This window comes from Amblyraja radiata, chromosome 17 (genome assembly GCF_010909765.2).
Source record: "Amblyraja radiata isolate CabotCenter1 chromosome 17, sAmbRad1.1.pri, whole genome shotgun sequence".
NCBI lineage: Eukaryota > Metazoa > Chordata > Chondrichthyes > Rajiformes > Rajidae > Amblyraja > Amblyraja radiata.
In genome coordinates this window covers 34873739-34896009 of record NC_045972.1, presented here as the reverse complement: position 1 = coordinate 34896009, position 22271 = coordinate 34873739, and the positions used below count along the sequence as shown (strand labels likewise).

At 42.0% G+C, this 22271-nt stretch overlaps 1 protein-coding gene across 6 annotated transcripts in view; it reads right to left on the bottom strand.

Moving 5' to 3' along the window:
• Window positions 1-22271, bottom strand: part of glg1 (golgi glycoprotein 1) — a 102336-nt gene that overhangs the window by 58517 nt on the left and 21548 nt on the right. For all 6 annotated transcript variants that reach the window (XM_033036122.1, XM_033036120.1, XM_033036125.1 and 3 more), the window contains 4 exons: window positions 20230-20316; window positions 16249-16464; window positions 5074-5259; window positions 2124-2195 (listed from right to left, as the gene is read on the bottom strand). In XM_033036122.1, coding sequence (XP_032892013.1) covers window positions 2124-2195; window positions 5074-5259; window positions 16249-16464; window positions 20230-20316 — 561 coding nt within the window. The remainder of the gene's footprint in view (window positions 1-2123; window positions 2196-5073; window positions 5260-16248; window positions 16465-20229; window positions 20317-22271) is intronic.

Sequence of the window (22271 nt, the reverse complement as noted above, 5' to 3'; positions counted from 1 at the left end):
TCGGGAATGGTATTCTTAAATCAAGTCTTAATATGCACATTTAATAATAACTAGCATTTCAAGCTGTGTAATATCTACCACTGGTGCTGCTTCTTAACTATGCATTCAAATTCAACAGCTCTGGGAAAGTAGAACTAAAGCACTGCTCATTGTGGATGAACACAGCTAATGATTTCCAGCATCTGAAATGTGGCACAAGAAAAGCTGCAGCAGCTATGCCATTTAACAGATACATTACAAACAAAACCCATCTGCTTCTCACTTCCCTAACAGCTTGGCTGCATTTAGTGTGGTGTGAATTTAGCCTTTTTGCAACTGACTTGGTCGTTATGTTTAAACCACAAACCTGGACTTTGAAATTGGAGGGTTTATTTATAACACCAACTAAGCTCATGGATCATAACAAAATAAACATGTAGTATATATAAATATCCAAATGACTCGTATGAGTAAAAACAACCAGGAAAAATATTCTGTAATCCCAAGAAGGTTTTTGACATTTTATAAACAATCGAGCTCAACCATTCCAGGATCAATAAAAAAATATATATATCAAGGTTCATATCTGACACTCACAAAAACACTACCAAAAATGTTTGATATAGGAAATGAATTGCACAAAATTCTCAACCACCAAAGCTGCCACAAGGGAGGACAATATGAAGCAGAAGTTGCATTAAAGTCACAAAGGTCAAAGGACCATCTGAGCACAATGATAATTTAGAAATGCTCAAGTATGAAATAAAAATTAAGCAGATTTAACAGGCCAGTCCTCCTTACAGGGTTATATCAGCAAGATAGAGATTGGCCAATTGGCATAACTTTTGGATAATTATTACGGACAACAGTCATTGCACAGGGATTGGAGGCTACAATTCTGTCTCTTAAAGACTGAAGACCCCTTTCCCATGGTAGGCACAAAATGTTGGAGTAACTTAGCAGGACAGGCCGCAAATCTGGACTGAAGAAGGGTCTCGATCCAAAACATCACCAATTCCTTCTCTCCAGAGATGCTGCCTGTCTTGCTGAGTTACTCCAGCAATTTGTTCACCTTCGATTTAAACCAGCATCTGCAGTCTTTCCTACACATTTCTCTCACATGGTCTTTGTTAATATCAGCACTTTGGAGATGCAGAAATACCCAACAAAATTGCTTGAGAGACTACGTGAAACTCAATGTGTTTGCCTGGTGGTCAGGCCAAGATAAAGTTGTCATCCTTTACAACAGTTATCATCCTTCCTCAACTCTGACATGTAATCTGGACTGGAAATGTTTATAAGGATATGACCCTAACGGGCAAATGGGACTAGCTCAGATGAGACATCTTAGATGGCATGGAAGAATTGGGCTGAAGTACCTGTTGCTATGCGGTACGACTATGAAATAATCTTGGGGAGATATACATTCTAATCTTGAGCTCTCTTGTGCAGCTCGGCTGATTTGAAATATGAGGAAGTGCATAACCGAAGGTCACTTTGTGGCCATGGTTATTGTTCAGACAACACAGGTGTACATTAAATGTGCAGGTGAATGCTAATTAGTCCTGTATTTAGTATACGTGACAGACAACATGAAAACCCAAAATAAATGCAACTTGGAAATCAAGTACAATATTTTCTTGAAATGGCAAGGACTCTATTGTGAAAGAAATGAAAAGATTAGTTAAGCAGATATAGTCACTGCATATTCTAATTTGTATCCAATTACAACATGCAAAGTAAAACTAAACAAATGAAAACATTCAACATAGATTGCTTGTTATGTTTTATTCGTTGCAATCACTGAAGTATGAAACATGCCACTTGGAACTAGATTATGACGCAACCAGAAACGAAGTTAGCAAATTCACCAGTTCAAAAGAGATGAATGTATAACATGATAAGTTAAACAAGGGCAGAAAAAGATCCGCATTGAAATTTACTGAATATTGAAAGGCCTGAATATAGTGAATGAGGGGAATGGGAGAATCTAGGACTGGAGGTCCTTCTTTAGTGGTGAATCTGTAGATATTTTAATGGCAGAGATAGATTCTTAATTAGGTGTCAAGGGTTATTGGGAGAAGGCGGGAGAATGGGGTTAGGAGGGAGAGATAGATCATCTTCAAACCTAATTGGATGCTTACCTGATCACTCATAGCATCTTCAAACTTGTGGTTGAAAAGACACTTGTACACACGTCCCTCACCACCCTGAATCTATGAAATCAGTGAAAAGGCAGAATAATCGACATCAGTGTTGACAGATGGAAAATAGCACAACGTACAACTTAAAAGTTAAATACCAATCACAGTCCAAGGCGTAGACGGAACTGAAGTTACCAAACATAAGCTACACAAAATTGCAAATTGCTTTTCAACGGCTCAAAAATCAAATCATGGGATATATTTTTTGAGGAGCTTTAAGACTAAAATCTCCCATGCTGGCCACATAGATGAAATACCAAATGCAATATTATACAATGGGTTTGATGCTGATACTACATTAGTTCACGAGTAGCCCTCAAGAAAGGTACAGCACACAAATAGAAATTGGATGTGATTGCAAGTGAACTGTTTTATCCACCGCCAAACAATTTTGTTGATGCAGAGGCCATCCACAGAATATCAATGAGACCTTGTCCAGTGCAGATCATTGCTAAACTATGAGAATCCCAAGGCTTGGTCCATCCAATTAGTGCTTTTTGAAACTTGGAGTCAGCCTATTAACAGTTATCCCAATGATCAAAAGCAAAGTTCAGTAGATTTACAATGGTTTACAATTGGGCAATGCAAACATATAAATTGTAGTGTGCACTTGGCCCCTTCCAGTACAGAGACAAAAGAGATGACAACAACTAACCACAACCTTGGGTATTCAGTCTATATTCAAGAAAGCCCATAGAGCTAATTAAATAGATTGGTTCACAGCATTAAATAGGAGTACACAAAAGACACAGGATAGATCCCAGGTCTGGTTGTCAGATGACAGGAGTGTGCCCTCCAATTCAAAGCTCCAACTCAGTATAGTGGCAGAAGATTCTTTCAGACGCAAAAGTTGCAACATTATACTGATCACTAAGCTCACAGATCCCAGCGCCAGAAGGATCTGCTGATTTGGCAACTGATAGGAAGTTAGATAAATGCTGATGACTTATCTATTTTCCAGAAAATAAAACCTTACAATAATTGCCACAGTTAAATGCTGGCAGGTCATCACAACTACCATACCCATTTCCCCTTAAGATTAATGTGTTGAAAAATAAGCATTAAAAAAAAGAGCTTATTCAGTAATTTGGAAGTTTGAAGACAAGAATCTGCAGATTCTGAGACCGTGAGCAAGGCACAAAGTGCTGGAGGAACCCAGTGGGGCAGGTGGTGAGACCTGGGATGAGAATGGACTGGTGACGCTTCAGGTCGAAACCCTTTTTAGAGTCTGACAAAGTCTCCACCTGAAACATCTATCCATTCCATCCCCAGATACATCCTGACCTGCTGAGTTCTTCCAGGACTTAGTGCGGATGAATTACTTACACAATTTGCACTTTCTTTCATAACTGAGAAAATTGTTAACACAGTAACCCACAAACAAATTAAATTGTGCTAGAAAATGAACAAACCAGGCATCTCAAAATTATGCAATAGCCACAGATTTGTGGGCATTACTGTCTAATCATGTCAATACTTCAGTCCACTTTCACGACTTAATATTGCAAATTCTTTTTCCGAAATTCGGGCATCCACCAAAACCCAAAATTGCATAACTGAACAGTAAAGCAATGCCCTGGCAAGTTTAAAAACAGCACGAGTTACTGGGTCAACAACAAAGCAAGTAATAGTACATAATTAGACTCGTCAACACAATTGAAACGGTCTGCAATTCAACTTATCTGCAAAGTCAGGTAAGTAAACACAGACAACATTAGGGAGGTATTTAGGATACCAAAATCTCTGATAGATTTTATATTGCTGAGTTTACACATTAAAGCTATTGTGAACAATTCCGATCAGTATCCCACATTTGTTCACTTGGGGTTCAACTTCAGGCAGGATCCATCTCTAGTTCTGCGAGTGTCAAGATGGCTGCTCGTCACTGTATGATCCCAAAAGTTTGCCTCAGATGGTTAAAGGTAGTTGGTAGGCCAGAGGAGTTGGGAGATTGTAATTTTCAGTTGGACTCCTCATGCTCCCACAGAGACTAGAGATGCTCAGTGGGTTCTCGGATGCTGCTTTGATTGGTCATGGGTCAATCATTCCCATGATTCAATGAATTAGAAACTAAAGTCAGCTCAGTTCAACAACTAATCCTAGTTCCCCCTCAAGCTCACACATTTACCAGTTGTTCACTTTTATTCTGTTCCAACCCATGTACTTGAAAAAAATCTCTCCATCTCTAAGTCTTCATAAAAGCTGTCCTTAAAGCTGCCTACCACTGGGTAAAGCTTTGTGTCATATATTTTACATTTAAAGTGTTATAACGAAAGTGAAACATTTTACAATTGTAAAATCATGTTACTGAATATAACAAAGAATCTGACAACTAAGCCTCAAATATGCATTTATGAATTTATGAAACAAGCTCCTGAACTATTTAAGCCAAATATTTGGACTGAAATTGAAATATTTCAAGCATTGCAGAATCCACCACATTTGAAGGTGGGTGATTGATTCATACAAGATAAATAGTAAAACTGAAAATGATGAGCAAGTTGCAAAATTGACAGGTTAAAAACAATTATCTTGTATTCGTTCAGCAGACTAATTCCAGAGTTTACTAAGGTAGATTATATGTCCAAGTGTTTACCATTGCAACTGAAGAATCATTGCACTAACATCTACTTATGTTCATGATTTCCCTCAAATATTCGCCAATATACAGAACATTATTGAAATGGGTTTTCAATTATTGGGTAACTGTGGCATTCCATTTGAATAATAAATACTTGTGCTACTGAAAAAAATTGCACATAATCCTCTCCACATCTTCATTCCATCAAGCTAAACCCTGTAGCTGGTTACAAATATTATTCAACATTTTTATTCTCGTGAGCTAAAACATCAAACTACTACAATAAAGATACAATAAATAAAAACTTACATCTTCACAGAATCTCTCCCGATCATCTCGGCAGGAAAGGTACAGGTGCCTGTCCAGGTGGAAGTCATCAGAGGAAAGTTCTGCAACACGGAGGATGGCCTTCTTGCAGTTTTGAGAAATAATCTTTTCTTCAGTAACTAAAGCCTTTTCTAAACAGGATACCACCTCCCCCTGTGAATGTACATCCTGTTTTGGAAAAAATAACAATTTAGAAACCTACCAAAAACTTAGCCAACACCTGACTGTTCCACGTCTCCCCAGGACTTCCAAATTGCCAGACTCCCTTTGGTTATTTTCATTTTCACTAGGGTGCAATGAAATTCCTTGTTCACAGAGTAAACAAACAGTAATGATAAAACCAGCATAAATAGCAGAATGGTGCAAGATTGCAGTGCAAATAGTGCAATGATTTATTTTCACAAATTCATGTAAAGGCAGCTGAGACATGTTGCTGGCAATTCCAATGTTATTTGGTTTATTATTGTCATGTGTACTGAGATAGTGAAAAGCTTTATTTGCATGCTATCCAGTCAAATCAGTCAATACCTAAATACAACAGGCAGTGCAAATAGAAATATATCCAGTGTGAAAAAATAGAATGTTATAGCATTATAGCGCGACGGTTACAAAGAAAAAAACCCAAGCTCAGCAATATGGGAGATTAAGATTGGGGCTGCACCTTATCTTGTGGGAGGACCACACATTGGTCTGATAACAGCAGGAAAGAAGCCATTCCTGAATCTGGTCATACAAGCTTATAAATATTAGTATTTTCTTCCCAACAGATATATATGGACCAAGAATTGCACGTTTTAAATTGAGAACCCATACGGTAGCTTCGCCAACTCAAACACAGGCCAGCATGGAACATATTTGCATACAACTGGAAGATCCCCAACGTAATGATATGCAGGGAGGATACTCATGGGAATCTGGTAAGAATGACGAATGGAGTTCAAAAGCTAGTCAGAGTTTCTACGCTAAGAATGGAAATGGGAACAGGTTATATTGAAGGATAATGGACAATAGACAGTAGGTGCAGGAGTAGGCCATTCGACCCTTCGAGCCAGCACCGCCATTCAATATGATCATGGCTAATCATCCACAATCAGTACCCCGTTTCTGCCTTCCCCCCCCCATATCCCTTGACTCTGCTATCTTTAAGAGCTCTATCTAACTCTCTCTTGAAGGCATCCAGAGAACCGGCCTCCACCGCCTTCCGAGGCAGAGAATTCCAGACTCACAACTCTGTGTGAAAATGCATTTCCTCATCTCCGTCTCAATGGCTTACCCCTTATTCTTAAACTGTGGTCCCTGGTTCTGGACCCCAACGCCGGGAACATGTTTCCTGCCTCTAGCGTGTCCAAACCGTTAATAATCTTTTAGGTTTCAATAAGATATCCTCTCATCCTTCTAAATTCCAGAGTATACAAGCCCAGCCGCTCCCTTCTATCAACATATGACATTCCTGCCATCCCGGGAATTAACCTTGTGAACCTACACTACACCCCTTCAATAGCAATCTAGATCTACTTAAACCTGATGACAAGTTAAAATCTTGACAAAAAAAAGTGCTGACAAAAAACACTAAACATTAGAAATAATATGTATTACTTGCAATGTTCTTAATAACTTGGCTTTTATAGCTCGATCTGGAAAAGCGAGTATTTAGTTTGCAAGGTAGACAAAAATGCTGGAGAAACTCAGCGGGTGAGGCAGCATCTATGGAGCGAAGGAAATAGGCAACGTTTCCGGTCGAGATCCTTTTTCAGCCTGCAGAAGGGTCGAGACCCGAAACGTTACCTATTTCCTTCGCTCCATAGATGCTGCCTCACCCGCTGAATTTCTCCATTATTTATGTTTACCTTTGACTTTCCAGCATCTGCAGTTCCTTCTTAAACATTTAGATTGCAAGGAAATGTTTTCTATTCCAGGTTTGCTTTTCATGTACTCTTCCTTCAAATTTTACTTTTTTTCTCCTCCCTTATTTTTATATCTCTCTCCCTTCCCTCTTCTCGTGTTTTTCCTCATCACTTTTCCCTTCTCTCTTCAGCATTCGAGGGGATGGAGGACAACAGATGCACAATAGGACAAAACTTGAAAAACAAAACAAAATTCATCTGGACAACATAATTCTCCCCACCTAGCCTAAATATTGGATGGCTGAATCCCAGGTTTCCTTGAAAGCGATCATCAACTCTTATTTTGCAGAATTTGATCCTCAATACAAGTGTTTAAAGGGTTTAGAAAAGCTAACTTTGACATTGGGATTTAAATAGACATCAGCACAGCTCAGATCGGTGTTTAATGCACCAAATATAACTGGATTCATGACCCAGTCACAAGAAAAATATTCCATGCCAAAGCAGTGAAATTCAGTGTCATTACCCTCCATTCATCAACCGCCCTAGATATACCATCCAGGATTTACAAAAGGAGCAAAATCATGTAATGTGGGGTAGAGACTAATGAATCATTTGCTGAATCTCTCAGCAATAGGCTTTGCACAAGTGAACAAAGGTTAAGGACAGGAAGGGTAAGGTTTGTGTGTTCTGAGAATGATCACGGAGATTCTTGCATTAGATCTCTAATCTATCTCCATGCAGAAAAACTGGTGCCTCTGCGGCTGTTTGAGTGACTACCTATTTAGTATTAAACTGAAGATGAAGTGTTAGTGAAATACACCAGCTTTGATGTTATAGAGTAAGAATTAGATTAGATATTAGAGCAAGCAATTAAAATTATTTGCAGTTGATCGGCATCATTAAAGGACTATAATTAGGCTTGTGCCAATTGCTGATTGGGAATAATTCCAAAGGTGCCTCAATAATTAATGCAATTTCATAATGCAGCCGGTATTTCCCAACAGGAAACTGCAAACAATTGCAAGTGCTCTTTTTAACTGGGCATTATCAGGACACTTATTAGGCAAGGACTAAAGAGAACACATTTTGCAAATTAAATTACAGAAACAATAAAGACATAATTAAAGAAGAGCAATGGATTCCTGACAACTTCAGCCAAAGGGATTCCCATGGCTTTTGTCGCCAATACTGGAATATGTACGGCATGATGAATAAGTATTCCAGGTGCTAAGTACTCTTTTCACTTCAGTTAAAGACGATTAAATTGTGGCACATGGTTCCAAGGGATATGCAATAGCTACATTGGATTCCAGATCTGTCTTACACTCTGGCAGAAGATTAGGTTTATTGTTATTAACACAACAAAATAAAACTACCAAGTGATTGTACCACGCATGGTGGCCAGCAGGTTTTCATTATTTTGAACAGCTGGCAAATCATACTCATGCCACAGCTGGCAAACCATAAAGCATGAACTCTTAAGTTTTTGTTGAATTCTAGATTCCTCATTCTGACAAAAGAATTGCAAATACAAAGCCCTCACATAGCACCAGCCCACAATGGCTTTAAAGTTTGCCGCACTACTTCAGCCCCGGCTCAACTCAGTCACGAGTTACTGTGCTGATCAATTTACACAGTTCAGTTTAAATCTACCTGCAACCACTACAGTATTTGTTCATATATAAAACAATCCCTGCTGAAAAAGCCTCAACTTAATGATCAAGCAGTGACATGTTTATGAAGGATATTCATTTGCATAACATAGTAACAATACCTGTAGTTTATCACACCTTGCAAAAACTCCACCCAATCAATGGAAAGCTTTACTCAAAAAAATATCAGCATCCAAATACCCGTCTCCATACATTTTTCTAAATGCAAATGTAAGAGAAGGTATACACCACATAGAACATAATCACATACCGCATTTCCCGGCAATGAAGACGCTATTTTTCACCCTAAAATAAGGCTCAAAAATTTACCTGCGTCTTGGTGGCCGAAGGTTACACAGGGGTCGGCAACCTACTGCCTGGATCCAGCCCGTAACCAGAACTAATTCGGCCCGCAGGCATTTTTTTTTTCCCCAATTAATTTTCGCGACCTGCGAACTGCAGCCAGTCCCGGGACACGCAGGCGACCTGGGAACTGCCAGACCTGGGGCAAGCGAGCTGACTTGGGCGCAACAGCCAGACGTGGGGCAAGCGAGTCAACCTGGGAACTGCAGTCATTCGTGGGGTACGCAGCCGACCTGGGTATCACAGCCAAACCTGGGGCAAGTGAGCCGACCTGGGCGCTACAGGCAGTCCCGTGGCACGCAGGCGACCTGGGAACTGCAGCCATTACCGGGGCATGCAGCCAACCTGGGTGGCTGCAAGCGGCCGCCGGTACCGGACAGCAGAACCGCCCGCCACCTCAGCGCCTTCTGCCGGCCCGCCTGCCAGCCAGCTACAGTGTCCTGCGGCACAGGCACAACCGGTGGAGGTGGTGGTTGGTGGGTAGTTACTGGCTGCTCCGTCCCGGGATCTCTCTCTGTTATGCGATCTTCCTGAGCCAGGAAGTCCCCGTCCCTCAGACCTGTACTGTACAGCGCATTGTGGGACAAGCGAAAATGGAGGCTCCCTGGTCCAGATTGCCTCCTTGAAGGAGTTTCACATCTTCCATTCTACTGACTAAACCAAACCTTTGATCCTGTCCTGCCAGCCTTTTTTTCAAAATTTAGCGACTCAAAATGGGGGTGCGTCTTCGGCGCAGGTGCGTCTTCATTGCCGGGAAATACGGTAGTGTTTAATTTTGGATAATTCAAATAATTAAATGACCTGACTCACCACTCAAGATTTTCTTGCATGCTGCCCATTTGCTAGTGCTTCTATGTATTTGACTGAGTCTTGGAAGCAGATCCCTAAACTATTCAGTCATAATGCATAGGCTTCTAGCTGAAGGAGTGGGATGAGAAAATGTGGTTTAGGTGCAAGTCTCTAAGAGATTCAGCTCAAGAAAATGCTTTTTAATAAAAAATAAGTCTGTGCTGTTCAAGGGTCATCATTTTCTGGAGCACATGCTCAATTATAAGCTACAAAATGTCTACTAAAACCAAACCAAGATACCATAAAATCACATACAATTTATGACACAGAAGAAAATTATCAGCACAAATGCTTTGGGATGGTGTTTCTGCTCTACCCAAAACTAACTTAAGCCATTTAGTAACATAAGCCATTTACTAACACAAGCCACCTGCGACTAATGGGACATGGTTACGAGTTAACACGTCTTTGGAAAATGTCCTGGTGCCACTCAGACATTTTTATAAACAAATGCGAAAAAGCCCAGAACTTTAAATAAAGTTACAGCTATATAAATTTATTACTTCACCTCTTTTTCACTGTTTGCAAACTCTTCTCAAAAGTACTTCCAGAAAAGCATTATTGCAACAGCCCCACATGATAAAAGAACCAATGCACAGTTGGAGGCATTTCTCTGTACTCACGCTGATTTATATACAAATTAAATTCTAAAGAGATTTTCAATTAGTGCACCGATGAGGGCTGATTCAATGAAAAGAAAACTCAATAGCGGAATATTTAATACAGGTGCACAACCTTTTATCCGAAAGCCTTAGGACCAGACACTTTTCGTAATTCGGAATTTGTCGGCCTTCGGAAAGGAAATTTTTTAGCATAGATTTTAATGGCTGGCTCAGTGGTAGAGTGCTCGGCTCATATCCGCAAGGTCGCGAGTTTGCGCCTTGATCCCGGCAGTTCCTCGGTCGCGAGTTTGAGTCTTCAATGTAGTATTTTCTTGCAGAATAAATGTCTGTATGAAATGCAGTGTGTTGAATGAATTCCTGAATTTGTAAATGTGACCGCAGCATTGAATCACCTCTCGCACTCATGTCACCCTAGCGGGGCTACATGCCCTTAGGCGGCCTAAGGCGACATTTTCACACTCTTATATCCGTGTGCAGCAGAGGCGACGTGCGTTTGGCGCCAAACGTGAGCTTTGGCGTGCCATGTTTAGCGCCAAACGTGAGCTTTGGTGAACTTTGGTGTGCAGACGACATCCTGGAAAAAATGTCCGGTTTCTTCCAGGTAGGCGATATACCCTCCCGGGCAATATACCCTCCACTTCTCTTTTATGAAGGGGATTTAGTTCCCCTTTCTTCCAGGACCTACCGGAGGTTCCACTGTCACCTCTGCGGGCCACCCTCGGTGAACGCTCACTCAACTTTGTCTTGGGATTCCTACTCTCCCGCGCAATGTACCCTCACCTTCTCTTTTATGAATGGGGATTTAGTTCCCCTTTCTTCGAGGACCGACCGGAGGTTCCGCTGTCACCTCTGCGGGCCGCCCTCGGTGAACGTCCTGTCTCCCTGTCCCTGGGATAGTAGGGGGCGATCAAACAGCACAATACCCCCCTCCCCCTCCAAAGGAATCCGCTCCCCGATGGGCCGCTACGGCGACAAGTGGCAGTTCGCCCACAGCCCGAGCTGCGCGACCTCAAGAACAAGACGTCCCTTGCACACCATCAGCTTCTGCCCATACGGGGAGCGTGTTCCTCTGGAGTTGGAACGGGGCTGGGCTGGAGTTGCTGATCTGGGATCTCCATGCTTGCAGTGGGCCTGGGGGTCGGTGTCCCGATGACGGGGCGCAGCTCGGGCTGTGGGCGAACTGCTACTTGTCGCCGTAGCGGCCCATCGGGGAACGGCTTCTGGTGGTCCTGACGTCTCTGGCCAGTTTGCAGTTTTCCTCTGGAGTTGGAACGGGGCTGGGCTGCTGCTGGCTGTGGGTCTCTGGGATCTCCGTGCTTGCAGTGGGCCTGGGGGTCGGTGTCCCGTTGGTCCTGACGTCTCCGGTGACTGGCACTGACCTGCTGGCATCGCCGACATGAAGACAGTGCAAAGCCCCTGCGCCGGTACAATGGGCGGGGAGCTGGAGAGGGGAGGGAAGGGGTCACACACATGGCCGGGAAGCAGAGGGGTGTAGGTGGGGTGAAACTGAAGGGAGCGACAATCTGCTGCTGCCTGCCCGCTGAGTTAAAAAGTTCCCACGCAAGACTCACGATACACTGTGTATCGTGAGTCTACCGTGGGAACTTTTTAACTCAGCGGGCAGGCAGCAGCATATTGTCAATTATTAACCCTCCCGCGCAATATACCCTCACCTTCTCTTTTATGAATGGGGATTTAGTTCCCCTTTCTTCGAGGACCGACCGGAGGTTCCGCTGTCACCTCTGCGGGCCGCCCTCGGTGAACGTTTTCAAGGACCTTTCTTCAAGGACCGAAAAAATGTCTGCTATTCGGAGGTTTTCGTTATTTGGATCTTCGGATAAAAGGTTGTGCACCTGTACAAGAAAGCTGTGCGACTATAAAGCACACATCTTCAGTTTGGAAACATTTCCACGTCATTGATCTCCATGATGGTAAACATTTAAGTGAATTTTGATTGATTAATTGATTGAAAAAGAGTGTGGAAACAGGCCACACCAACCATCCATTCACATTGGTTCTATGTTATCCCAATTTTTGCATCCACTCCCAACATGCTAGGGTCAATTTACAGAGGGCAATTAATCTGTAAACCAGAGGAAATCAAAGCATCTGAGGAAACCCACGCATTACAAGGAGAACGTGTACATTCCACACATACAGCACCCAAGGTCAAAATCAAATCTTTAGCCCCCTGAGGCAGCAGTTCTACCAGATTCAATGTAAATCTAGCAAACATAGAAAAAGGGGTGCAGGGGGATACTGAATAAATATGCAATGACAATGCAGCAGAATCGAACCCGTCATACACGATAATGTTTGTGCACATCAAAAAATATACTCTGAAGTGCAGTGTGATTTTTCACCAAAAGCTGCCAAAAATCAATTACTTTGTTGAATGGAAGACAAGAAGAGGACACCGATGCTAATGGAGAAGTACACAACAGGTAGGTTTTCAATTGTGAAAATAAATGAGTTGGCTCTACTGGCCTGATGACAGAAAACATGTTTGCTGCTAAATAGTATGGCTATCTACAATGGCTATCTACAATACTTGGCATTCTGACAGATGCAATGATAACAGGAACTACAGCATAGCTGAAAGGCTAATGGATCAGCAGCGGAATACCCTTGGGTACAATAAATATAATTGAAGATCTCAATTGAAGCTAAAATAAAAATCTATCTGCCGGCAATTGTTAAAACTTCTAATTTATCAGTCCGTCCCCCCCATAGACATTTGTCCAGGTTAACAACAATGACTGAAGTTTCCAGGCATTTTAAAGCAAAGTTTGCAGGTTAAATAAAACAATGTTGTTTATTCACACAAACTGTTCTCATGCTGCCTGGGTCAATGTAGAGGTCAGGGTTTGGCACTCAGTCAATACACAGACGTGAGAGTTTCAGGAGAAAAGCACCACTACTTTCTGAGCAAATCGAGTCTAACCACTCGGGTATTGGGAAAAGATGCTACTGGAAACAATGAGAGGTAATGTCTCAGGTGGTCTTTGGGATGAACAGCATGTCTTTTTAGTACTATTTTATTCCTTTCTTCCTCATACGTCTCAGAATGCCATTGAGGGAGAATGCCATTGAGGAAGATGAGGCAATTTCAGTTTTTAATCCTTTAATTTATTGAATTGCGTGGGCCCGGGGGGGGGGGGGGGGTGGGGCCCGGGGTGACGTGGGCCGGGGGGGGGGGGACGTGGGCCGCGGGGGGGTAGGTGACGTGGGCCGGGGGGGTGAGTGGGAGCGTGGGCCGGCAGCGGGGGGTGGGGGGGGGGGGAAGACGTGTGGGCTCTGGTGGGGGGGGGGGGGGGTGGTTGGGGGGGGGGGGGGGGGGGGGGGGGGGGGGGGGGGGGGGGGCAAGGGGAACGGCGTCTGATGTTGGGGTTACAGCCGCTGGGTTCAGATTCAGCCACTCCCGCCCAGCGACGGGAGAACGGTCTCCTGGTCGCCAGGCTCCGACGCCGCGAATGGAGACGTTGGACCGGGCGGGCAGACACCGCACCCCCCCTCCCTCCGGCCTAGAGAAATGGGTTACTAAATCATCCCACGGGCCGGATTAGACCCCCTCACAGACACCCCCTCCTGCAACGCTATATTCCACTACTTACCCGGAGTATACACAAGGCATCGAGCTGAATGGGTGCAGTACAAATGGCAGTCTGATCCCTCCCCGGGCACACTGCGCACGCGCAGAGAGACGGCGTCATTTAGCGTCACTTCCCCAACTGCACAGGCGCGGATGGTCGCATTTTTGTTCGCCCAAATCATCCAGCAGATGGAACCAGAATTTTGGGCGATTTCCGAAAAAGTGGAAACGCTGATTGCGCTCCGATTTTTAATTTTTTTTCCCTACGGATTTTTTCTTCCTCTGTGGGTAAAAGGGGCGGTCGCACCCAACGCATCCCCCCCCTTCGGACGGCCATGTTTCATCAAAGCAGACCCAAAAGATAATGCTCTTGTACAAATGCATACATATATCCCCCTCACTCTCCTAAATGTGTGATAAAATAAAACCTTAAGCAGAAATAAAAGTGAAAGGTCCAAAACCTGTTTGAGACAGAAATTACTGCTGCCACAGAGTGCAGAGGAATATTGATTGTTTTGCTTACAGTAGAGAACAATAATTAGGGGCAGGAATAGGGCACTTGGTCTCTGAAGCCCGCTTCAGCATTTAATAAGATCATGGCTGACCAGATTATAACTGCATTCCCTTTTACTCTCTGAACACTTTCAACTTCTTGCTTGTCAAGGACCAATGCATTTTAGTAATATTCAATGATTCTATGTCAACACCCATTAGGAGATCCAAAGATACTTAATCCTCAGGAACAATTTGCCACCTCTGTCTTCAAGGTCAGTTTATTGTCACATGTACAACTAAGGTACAGTTAAATGGGCATCTCCTGGATCCAGATTGGCCCACAAGCCAAAGCAGTGCACCACTCACCCTTTCAAAACCTCTCAGAATCGAATAGTCATAGAACCATGCAGTGTGGAAACGGGCCCTTCAGCCCAGCTTGCCCACACCAACAAACAAGTCCCATCCACACCAGTCCCACCTGCCTGTGTTTGGCCCATATCCCTCTAAACCTGTCTTATTCATGTATCTTTCTAACTGTTTCTTAAATGTTGCAATAGCCCCTGCCTCAATTACCTTCTCTGGCAGCTCGTTTCATACACCCTTTGTGTGAAAAGGTTACTCCTCAGAATCCTATTAAATCTTTCCCCACTCACCTTAAACCTATGTCCTCAGGTTCTCGATCCCCCTACTCTGGGTAAGAGACTATGCATCTTCCCAATCTATTCTTTTCATAATTTTATACACTACTCATCCTCTTGTGCTCCAAAGAATAGAGTCCCAGCCTGCTCAACCTCTCCCTGTAGCTCAGACTTTTGAATCCTGGAAACATCTTCTCTGTACCCTTTCCAACTTGACAACATCTTTCCTGTAACATGGTGCCCACAACTGAACACAATACCCAAAATGCCGCCTCACCAACGTTTTATATAACTGCAACATGATCTCCCAACTTCGATACTCAATACTCTGATTGATGAAGGCCAATGTGCCATGTGTCAATCTTTTAACATTCACATTGAGACATAATTATAAATGAGGACCCACCTGTAATACTGTGCAGAGTTCTGATCTCCTTACTATGAAAGATTATTGTAGCATAGCACACAGCCCAAAGAAATTTAATTTGTGAGATGAGAGGATTGTCAAGAGAGGCTAGACAGTTTGGGATTAAGAATGAAAGTTGACCTTATCCAAACAAAAGGGACCAAAGGGAGTTTAAAGTAAACTGTTGAGATGTTTTCACAAGCAGGAGGGACACAAACAAGAGGTACAAAATAGGGGATTGGACATTTGAAATTAAGGTCCACAGAAATTCCTTTTCGGAGGGTAATGAATTTCTGTAATTCTCTGCACCCCAAAGGTTGTGGAGTGCAAGATCACAGATATTTAACAGAAATAACAAAGATTTGAAAAAGAGAAAATAATAAGTTCGAGTTACATGAATAAGTGAAATTATGGGGAACAGGCACAGAGGAGGGGTGGAGGTCACTATAGATCAGTCATGATTATACTGGATGACAGACCTGAAGGACATAATGTCTATTCTTGCTTGATTTGTTCGTGATCTTCAGTTTAAACAAATTTCTAATGAATTTGATCCTGTAGTACATTGTTCTTATAATCAATTATAATGCATTGTTTTATAAAATTTGCAACATGCTGCAAATGGTCAACATTATAATCTACAAATGCAATCTACTATTGTTAATGCTCCCAAACACAACAATAAGCAGTACCTTTTCACCAGGCCTGATGCTGCCACATTTGAGCTGGTTGATGTCACTCTTGCAGCTGTCCATGAAGCCACAAATCAACTGGTAATCACTGAAGATGATAGCTGTCATTTTGCTTATGAACTGACGACACTGGTATTCAGTTATATTTGCACGATGCTCAATCAAGCAGGAAATTATATAGCCTTTTCCTGGCTCTTGCTCAGCACAGTCCTTTACCTGTAAAAAGAAAATTTAATAAATACAACCTCAAATATTCTACAGCAAAAGAAATGCAATTTTCCCCCAGAAAATCCAGTCAAATGCAATGGTATTACTGAATATCCATTGAAGGTGCCTGAATTCACAAACAGACCTCTTCTACATTCCCTCGAGCAAAATGAAAAACACCAATAACTATTTCCTTTGGATTACGCAGTGTTATCACGTCTACAGTCCTTTCTCTAAACCAAACTCAAAATTGTGTCAGACAGTGACTTGGCAAGCTTATTAGGTCTCAGATCCTGAATGGAGAGCAATTATCTTGATCCCTTAAAAAATGATAGGCAAGTTTGTTGTATAAAGGATTCTAGGTAGTACATACATGTAAGTAAGAATTATATCCACAAAATGCTTTTAAGACCAGGCTCCATCTGAATGAAATGCCAAACAAATGATTTGGACCAAACATATCTCATGTTTTAAAATGTAGCATCAATAACAATGACCATGCAAATGCAAATCCAGACCTCCCAATAATGTAGTTGACCTGTGACAGCATTTCTACATGTGGCCAAAAGAGCTATTGTCAAATAAAGTCCTTCATACAAAGGTCACTCAGTCCCTCTTCATATTGAGCATTGTGTGGCCTTCCCATTGAAATAAACTGGATAGATTTTGCATTGATCTGGCAAATCAAAACATTGTTTCTGCTGGGTTATCACAGAAAAGGTACATTCTGTCAGAATATGTAATTCCATTTTACCATTACTATTGAGCCAGGGGACAAACCTGTGCTTCCAACGAGCTTAGGATGCCAGGAACAAAACTGGGCACCTTATTTAAAAGATCTGTCAATTACAAAGCAGGAATATGCACGCTAAACTGCAAATGTTAATTGAGCCCACACTTAAATCAGATCAGATTAAAGATATGAAGTCCCACTGCAGTAGCATGAATAAACAAGGAGTCGGAAATGGTTCCATGGATATTCCTATTCTCAAAACCGTACATGAATGTCAAAGAATGCCGAAGTATATGTAGCTATCTTCAGCCAGAAGTTGAGTGGCTGATATATCTCAGCCTCCTTCTGAGATTCTCACTAACTCAAGTTCTTATCCAACTGGTACACAAAAATGCTGGGGAAACTCTGCGGGTGCAGCAGCATCTATGGTGCGAAGGAGATGGGCAATGTTTCGGGCCTAAACCCTTCTTCAGACCTTCACCCGCTGAGTTTCCCCAGCATTTTTGTGTACCTTCGATTTTCCAGCATCTGCAGTTCCTTCTTAAAAACTTCTTATCCAACCGATTCATTTATTTCACATGATATCAAGAAATACCCGAGTGCACAAGAAATGGTCTAGGACTGGAGAATATCTCTCTTATGTGGTGTAAAACCACCCATTCCATTAGCCAAGCTATTGCAGTACAATTATTACACTTGGATCTACCAATGTGCCCTGATGAGAGCATTATTTTCCAACCTCACTTCCAAAAAGGCGAAAAATACAGTGAGAATGTTTGACCTCGAAATCATTTTACTACTTAAGTGAATGATTTGTCAAGGTGTGTTAGTAAAACTAAATTCAATGGCCAAACTACCCACTGGAAGTGTCATATCTGTGCAAGTGTCATGTACAAAGGAGGATGCTTGTGGATGCTCAAGAAGGAACTGCAGATGCTGGAAAATCGAAGGTAGACAAAAGTGCTGGAGAAACTCAGCGGGTGTGGCAACATCTATGGAGCGAAAGAAATAGGCAACGTTGTGGATGCTCAGGGTTTATCAATTCAGCCCCGGGATACTGAAGTAGGCGTTCCACCATGCTGCAATCCAAGGCAAACCATCTTTGGTACTTCATTTTGGCCTTCACTTCAATATATTTACTAATTGTGAAAGATCCAATTCTACTGCTTCGTCAACTTGGACAATTTTCAAGTATGTGCTAATAAGTGACAAGTTACTTTGCCACACAAGTGACAGGAAATGTCAATCTCCAACAAATGAATGCAACTGCTTAACCCTGACATTCAATGACATCACCATGGAGTTTCCCCACCATTAACATCATTACGTTAAGAGGTCAGTGAGAAAATACTATCACTGATCAGAAATTTGGGAGGTATGTAGCAAGTCAAAAGCCAATACTAATGCAGTAGTAAACTTACTTACAATTTTACAAACCCTTTTCTCTATGACTAAGCACAAGAGTGAAATATTCAGTTTGGCTAAGTCAAGCAATACTCACGAACCTCAAAGGGAATTGAATGCAACATCTCCAAGTTTGCAGATGACACGAAGCTGGGGGGCAGTGTTAGCTGTGAGGAGGATGCTAGGAGGCTGCAAGGTGACTTGGATAGGCTGGGTGAGTGGGCAAATGCATGGCAGATGCAGTATAATGTGGATAAATGTGAGGTTATCCACTTTGGTGGCAAAAACAGGAAAGTAGACTATTATCTAAATGGTGGCCGATTAGGAAAAGGGGAGATGCAACGAGACCTGGGTGTCATGGTACACCAGTCATTGAAAGTAGGCATGCAGGTGCAGCAGGCAGTGAAGAAAGCGAATGGTATGTTAGCATTCATAGCAAAAGGATTTGAGTATAGGAGCAGGGAGGTTCTACTGCAGTTGTACGGGGTCTTGGTGAGACCACACCTGGAGTATTGCGTACAGTTTTGGTCGCCAAATCTGAGGAAAGACATTCTTGCCATAGAGGGAGTACAGAGAAGGTTCACCAGACTGATTCCTGGGATGTCAGGACTTTCATATTAAGAAAGACTGGATATACTCGGCTTGTACTCGCTAGAATTTAGAAGATTGAGGGTGGATCTTACAGAAACTTACAAAATTCTTAAGGGGTTGGACAGGCTAGATGCAGGAAGATTGTTCCCGATGTTGGGGAAGTCCAGGACAAGGGGTCACAGTTTAAGGATAAAGGGGAAATCCTTTAGGACCAAGATGAGAAAAACATTTTTCACACAGAGAGTGGTGAACCTCTGGAACTCTCTGCCACAGAAGGTAGTTGAGGCCAGTTCGTTGGCTATATTTAAGAGGGAGTTAGATGTGGCCCTTGTGGCTAAAGGGATCAGGGGGTATGGAGAGAAGGCAAGTACAGGATACTGTTAGATGATCAGCCATGATCATGTTGAATGGCGGTGCAGGCTCGAAGGGCCGAATGGCATACTCCTGCACCTATTTTCTATGTTTCTATCATCCCAATGCACTCTGTTTGACAGCAGCCCCAAACCAACATTGTGCCACTGCAGGATACCATGTGCACCCTCAATGAAATGTAATATAGGCTCAGCTCATCCCACCAACAAGATCAAAGGCAACTGGCACATAAGAGCCAGCTGAATATTCTCCTGAAAGTCACACACTATCTTGAATTGGAAATATTTACATCACATTAGGTGTAAATCCTGGACCTCCGCCAAATAGCTCTGCCGGAATACCTACACTGCACAGACAGCAGCTATCCAAATAGCAGTTTCTCTTACTTGATCAGGAATGGATAATAAATGCTGGTCTTGTCAGTGATATGCAATTAAAACAGGATCAGGAACTTTGTTTGCTGATTAAGCCCACAGCTAATCAAAATTCTGAAAATTCATTTGAATCTACAGTAAAAACTGAAATACCACCTGATCCTTTAATAATCTAATGGTTCGTGTGCTTAAAAGTAGTTTATTCATGATACAAAAAACAGTGACTTGCTCATTTCTGTGTAATGCCCACACCCACTCTGCTAATAATGTTCTGCAGTGCAGCCAATCATTCATACTTACTTCACCAAGGGTTGTTTTGCAAACTTCGCCTGCTGCAGCTTCAAATTTAGGGTCAGTTGTCAGGTTTAATTTATAGTTCCACAGCAGCTGAAAGACATTGAAATAAATTAATGCCAATGGTAACCCACTTCATTAAAAGGGCTGGGATCAGTTAAGTTTGTGGTCTAATAATCAATGAATCACCCAAAATGTTCATTACTCAAAGACACATCAATTTGCTTTTCTGATTCAACAGCCTGATTGTTATGCTGAAGATAACGGGGGATAATTTGGGGGAAGCAACATTAAAAGAGATTAACAGCTGGTCTATGTACAGCGATATTCGTTAGTTGAAAGGAAAATCACGAAACCTTCTGAAAATCCAAAGTTTAAGATCTTCTGGACTTCTGAATCATTCAATTAACTCAATTAAGTTATTTTCTCTCCACTTATGTCCCTCCTTTTCCAAAAACATCAAATCTCTGTTACCCCATGTGTGTCACAATGATCCATAAAACAGATCCCATCATTTGGACATTAATTTTCAGTACTTTGATCATCAAAAAAAAAGTCAATTTGAAAGGCATTGGGGGAGAGAGAGAAAGTGGGGAGAGAACTAAGGGCCAAAACAAAGGTAAGAAAGTGGGTGAAAACATTGGGATGAAACTTAATGTGAAAAACAGCAATCCACTTTGGAGCACAAAACAGAAAAGCAGTGTACTTTAGTAAATCTGACAGATTGAGACATGTTGATGGCTGAAGGGACCAGAGCATTCTTCAGCAAAATTCGCCGAAAGCCAATGTGCACATGTAGTCAGCAATGAGAAGGTTGGCAATAGGACATTTTCAGTACAAGAGTAGAGATAGTCTACTGCAATTATATAGGAGAATCAGCATGTTCAGAACTGTGGAGAGTTTCAGTATTCTTGCCCAAATATACTTGACCAAAGGAATTTAATGCCAATTCACGAGAAAATATTGAGTAATCTAGATATATTTTTCTGTGGAATTAGAACTTATTCGAACTTAAAATGTTTCTGTGTTAGATGCAGGCAGAAATATTTAGTTTTGAACATGAGGTCAGTTGAGAGAATAAGGGGTAGACCATTTAGGGTTTCTTCAGTGTGCTGAATCGTTGCAATCTGTCCTCTAAGACTAAAGATTCAAATAATGAGCTAATTTCTAAAGAGTGATTGATAAATCTCCTGATTTTAAGGGAGTCAAAGGTTAAAGTATAGTGCAGGAAAATGGAAGAGGTAGCATGGGAAAGTGTAGATTTCCTTTGGGACTAGAATTAATTATGTATGGAACCAATCTGGGTGAGGATACCTCTGAATACATACGATTGTATTTAAGATAGATCACCTGGAGCAGTCGGAAGTATGGAGCAGAAGGTTTTTGATGTTAATATCCACAATGTTGATACATCCCCAAACCTAGGTAAATTAGGCTGCTAAGGGAAGCAAGGGAGGAGATAGCTGGGTTCTGATGGAGATTTTGGCATCTTGGTTTACCACGGGTGAGGTGACAGAAGACTGAAGGATAGCTAATGCTGTTCTTTTATTTAAGAGCAACAGATATATGCTAAATAACCACAGGGTTGTAAACTGTAGGAAATTATTGGGGAAAATCCCAAGGGACAAAATTTGTGGATATTTGGAAAATTATGGTCTGTGACAAGCACTAACATGAGTTTTTTTTAAGGAAGTGAGCAAGAAGACTGATGAAAGCATGGTTGTAGACAATGTCTATATAGACATTACTAGGGCATTTGACAAAGTTCCGTATGGTGACTCATTCAGATGGTAAAGACACACGGGAATCAAGGTGAACTGGCTAATTATATTTAAAATTGACTTGATGATAGAAAGCAGAGAATGGTGGTGGAAAGATAGTTTTCTGATAATAAAGTTTGTGATCAGTGATGCACCAGAGATTGGTGCCTGTATCCTTGTTAAGCGGGATAGATAGTAAAAAACAGGATGTGAAAGTAGGAGACATGATTAGTAAGTTTTGAGATGACATGAAAGTTGATGGTTGCGGATAACGAGGAAAGTTTTTTT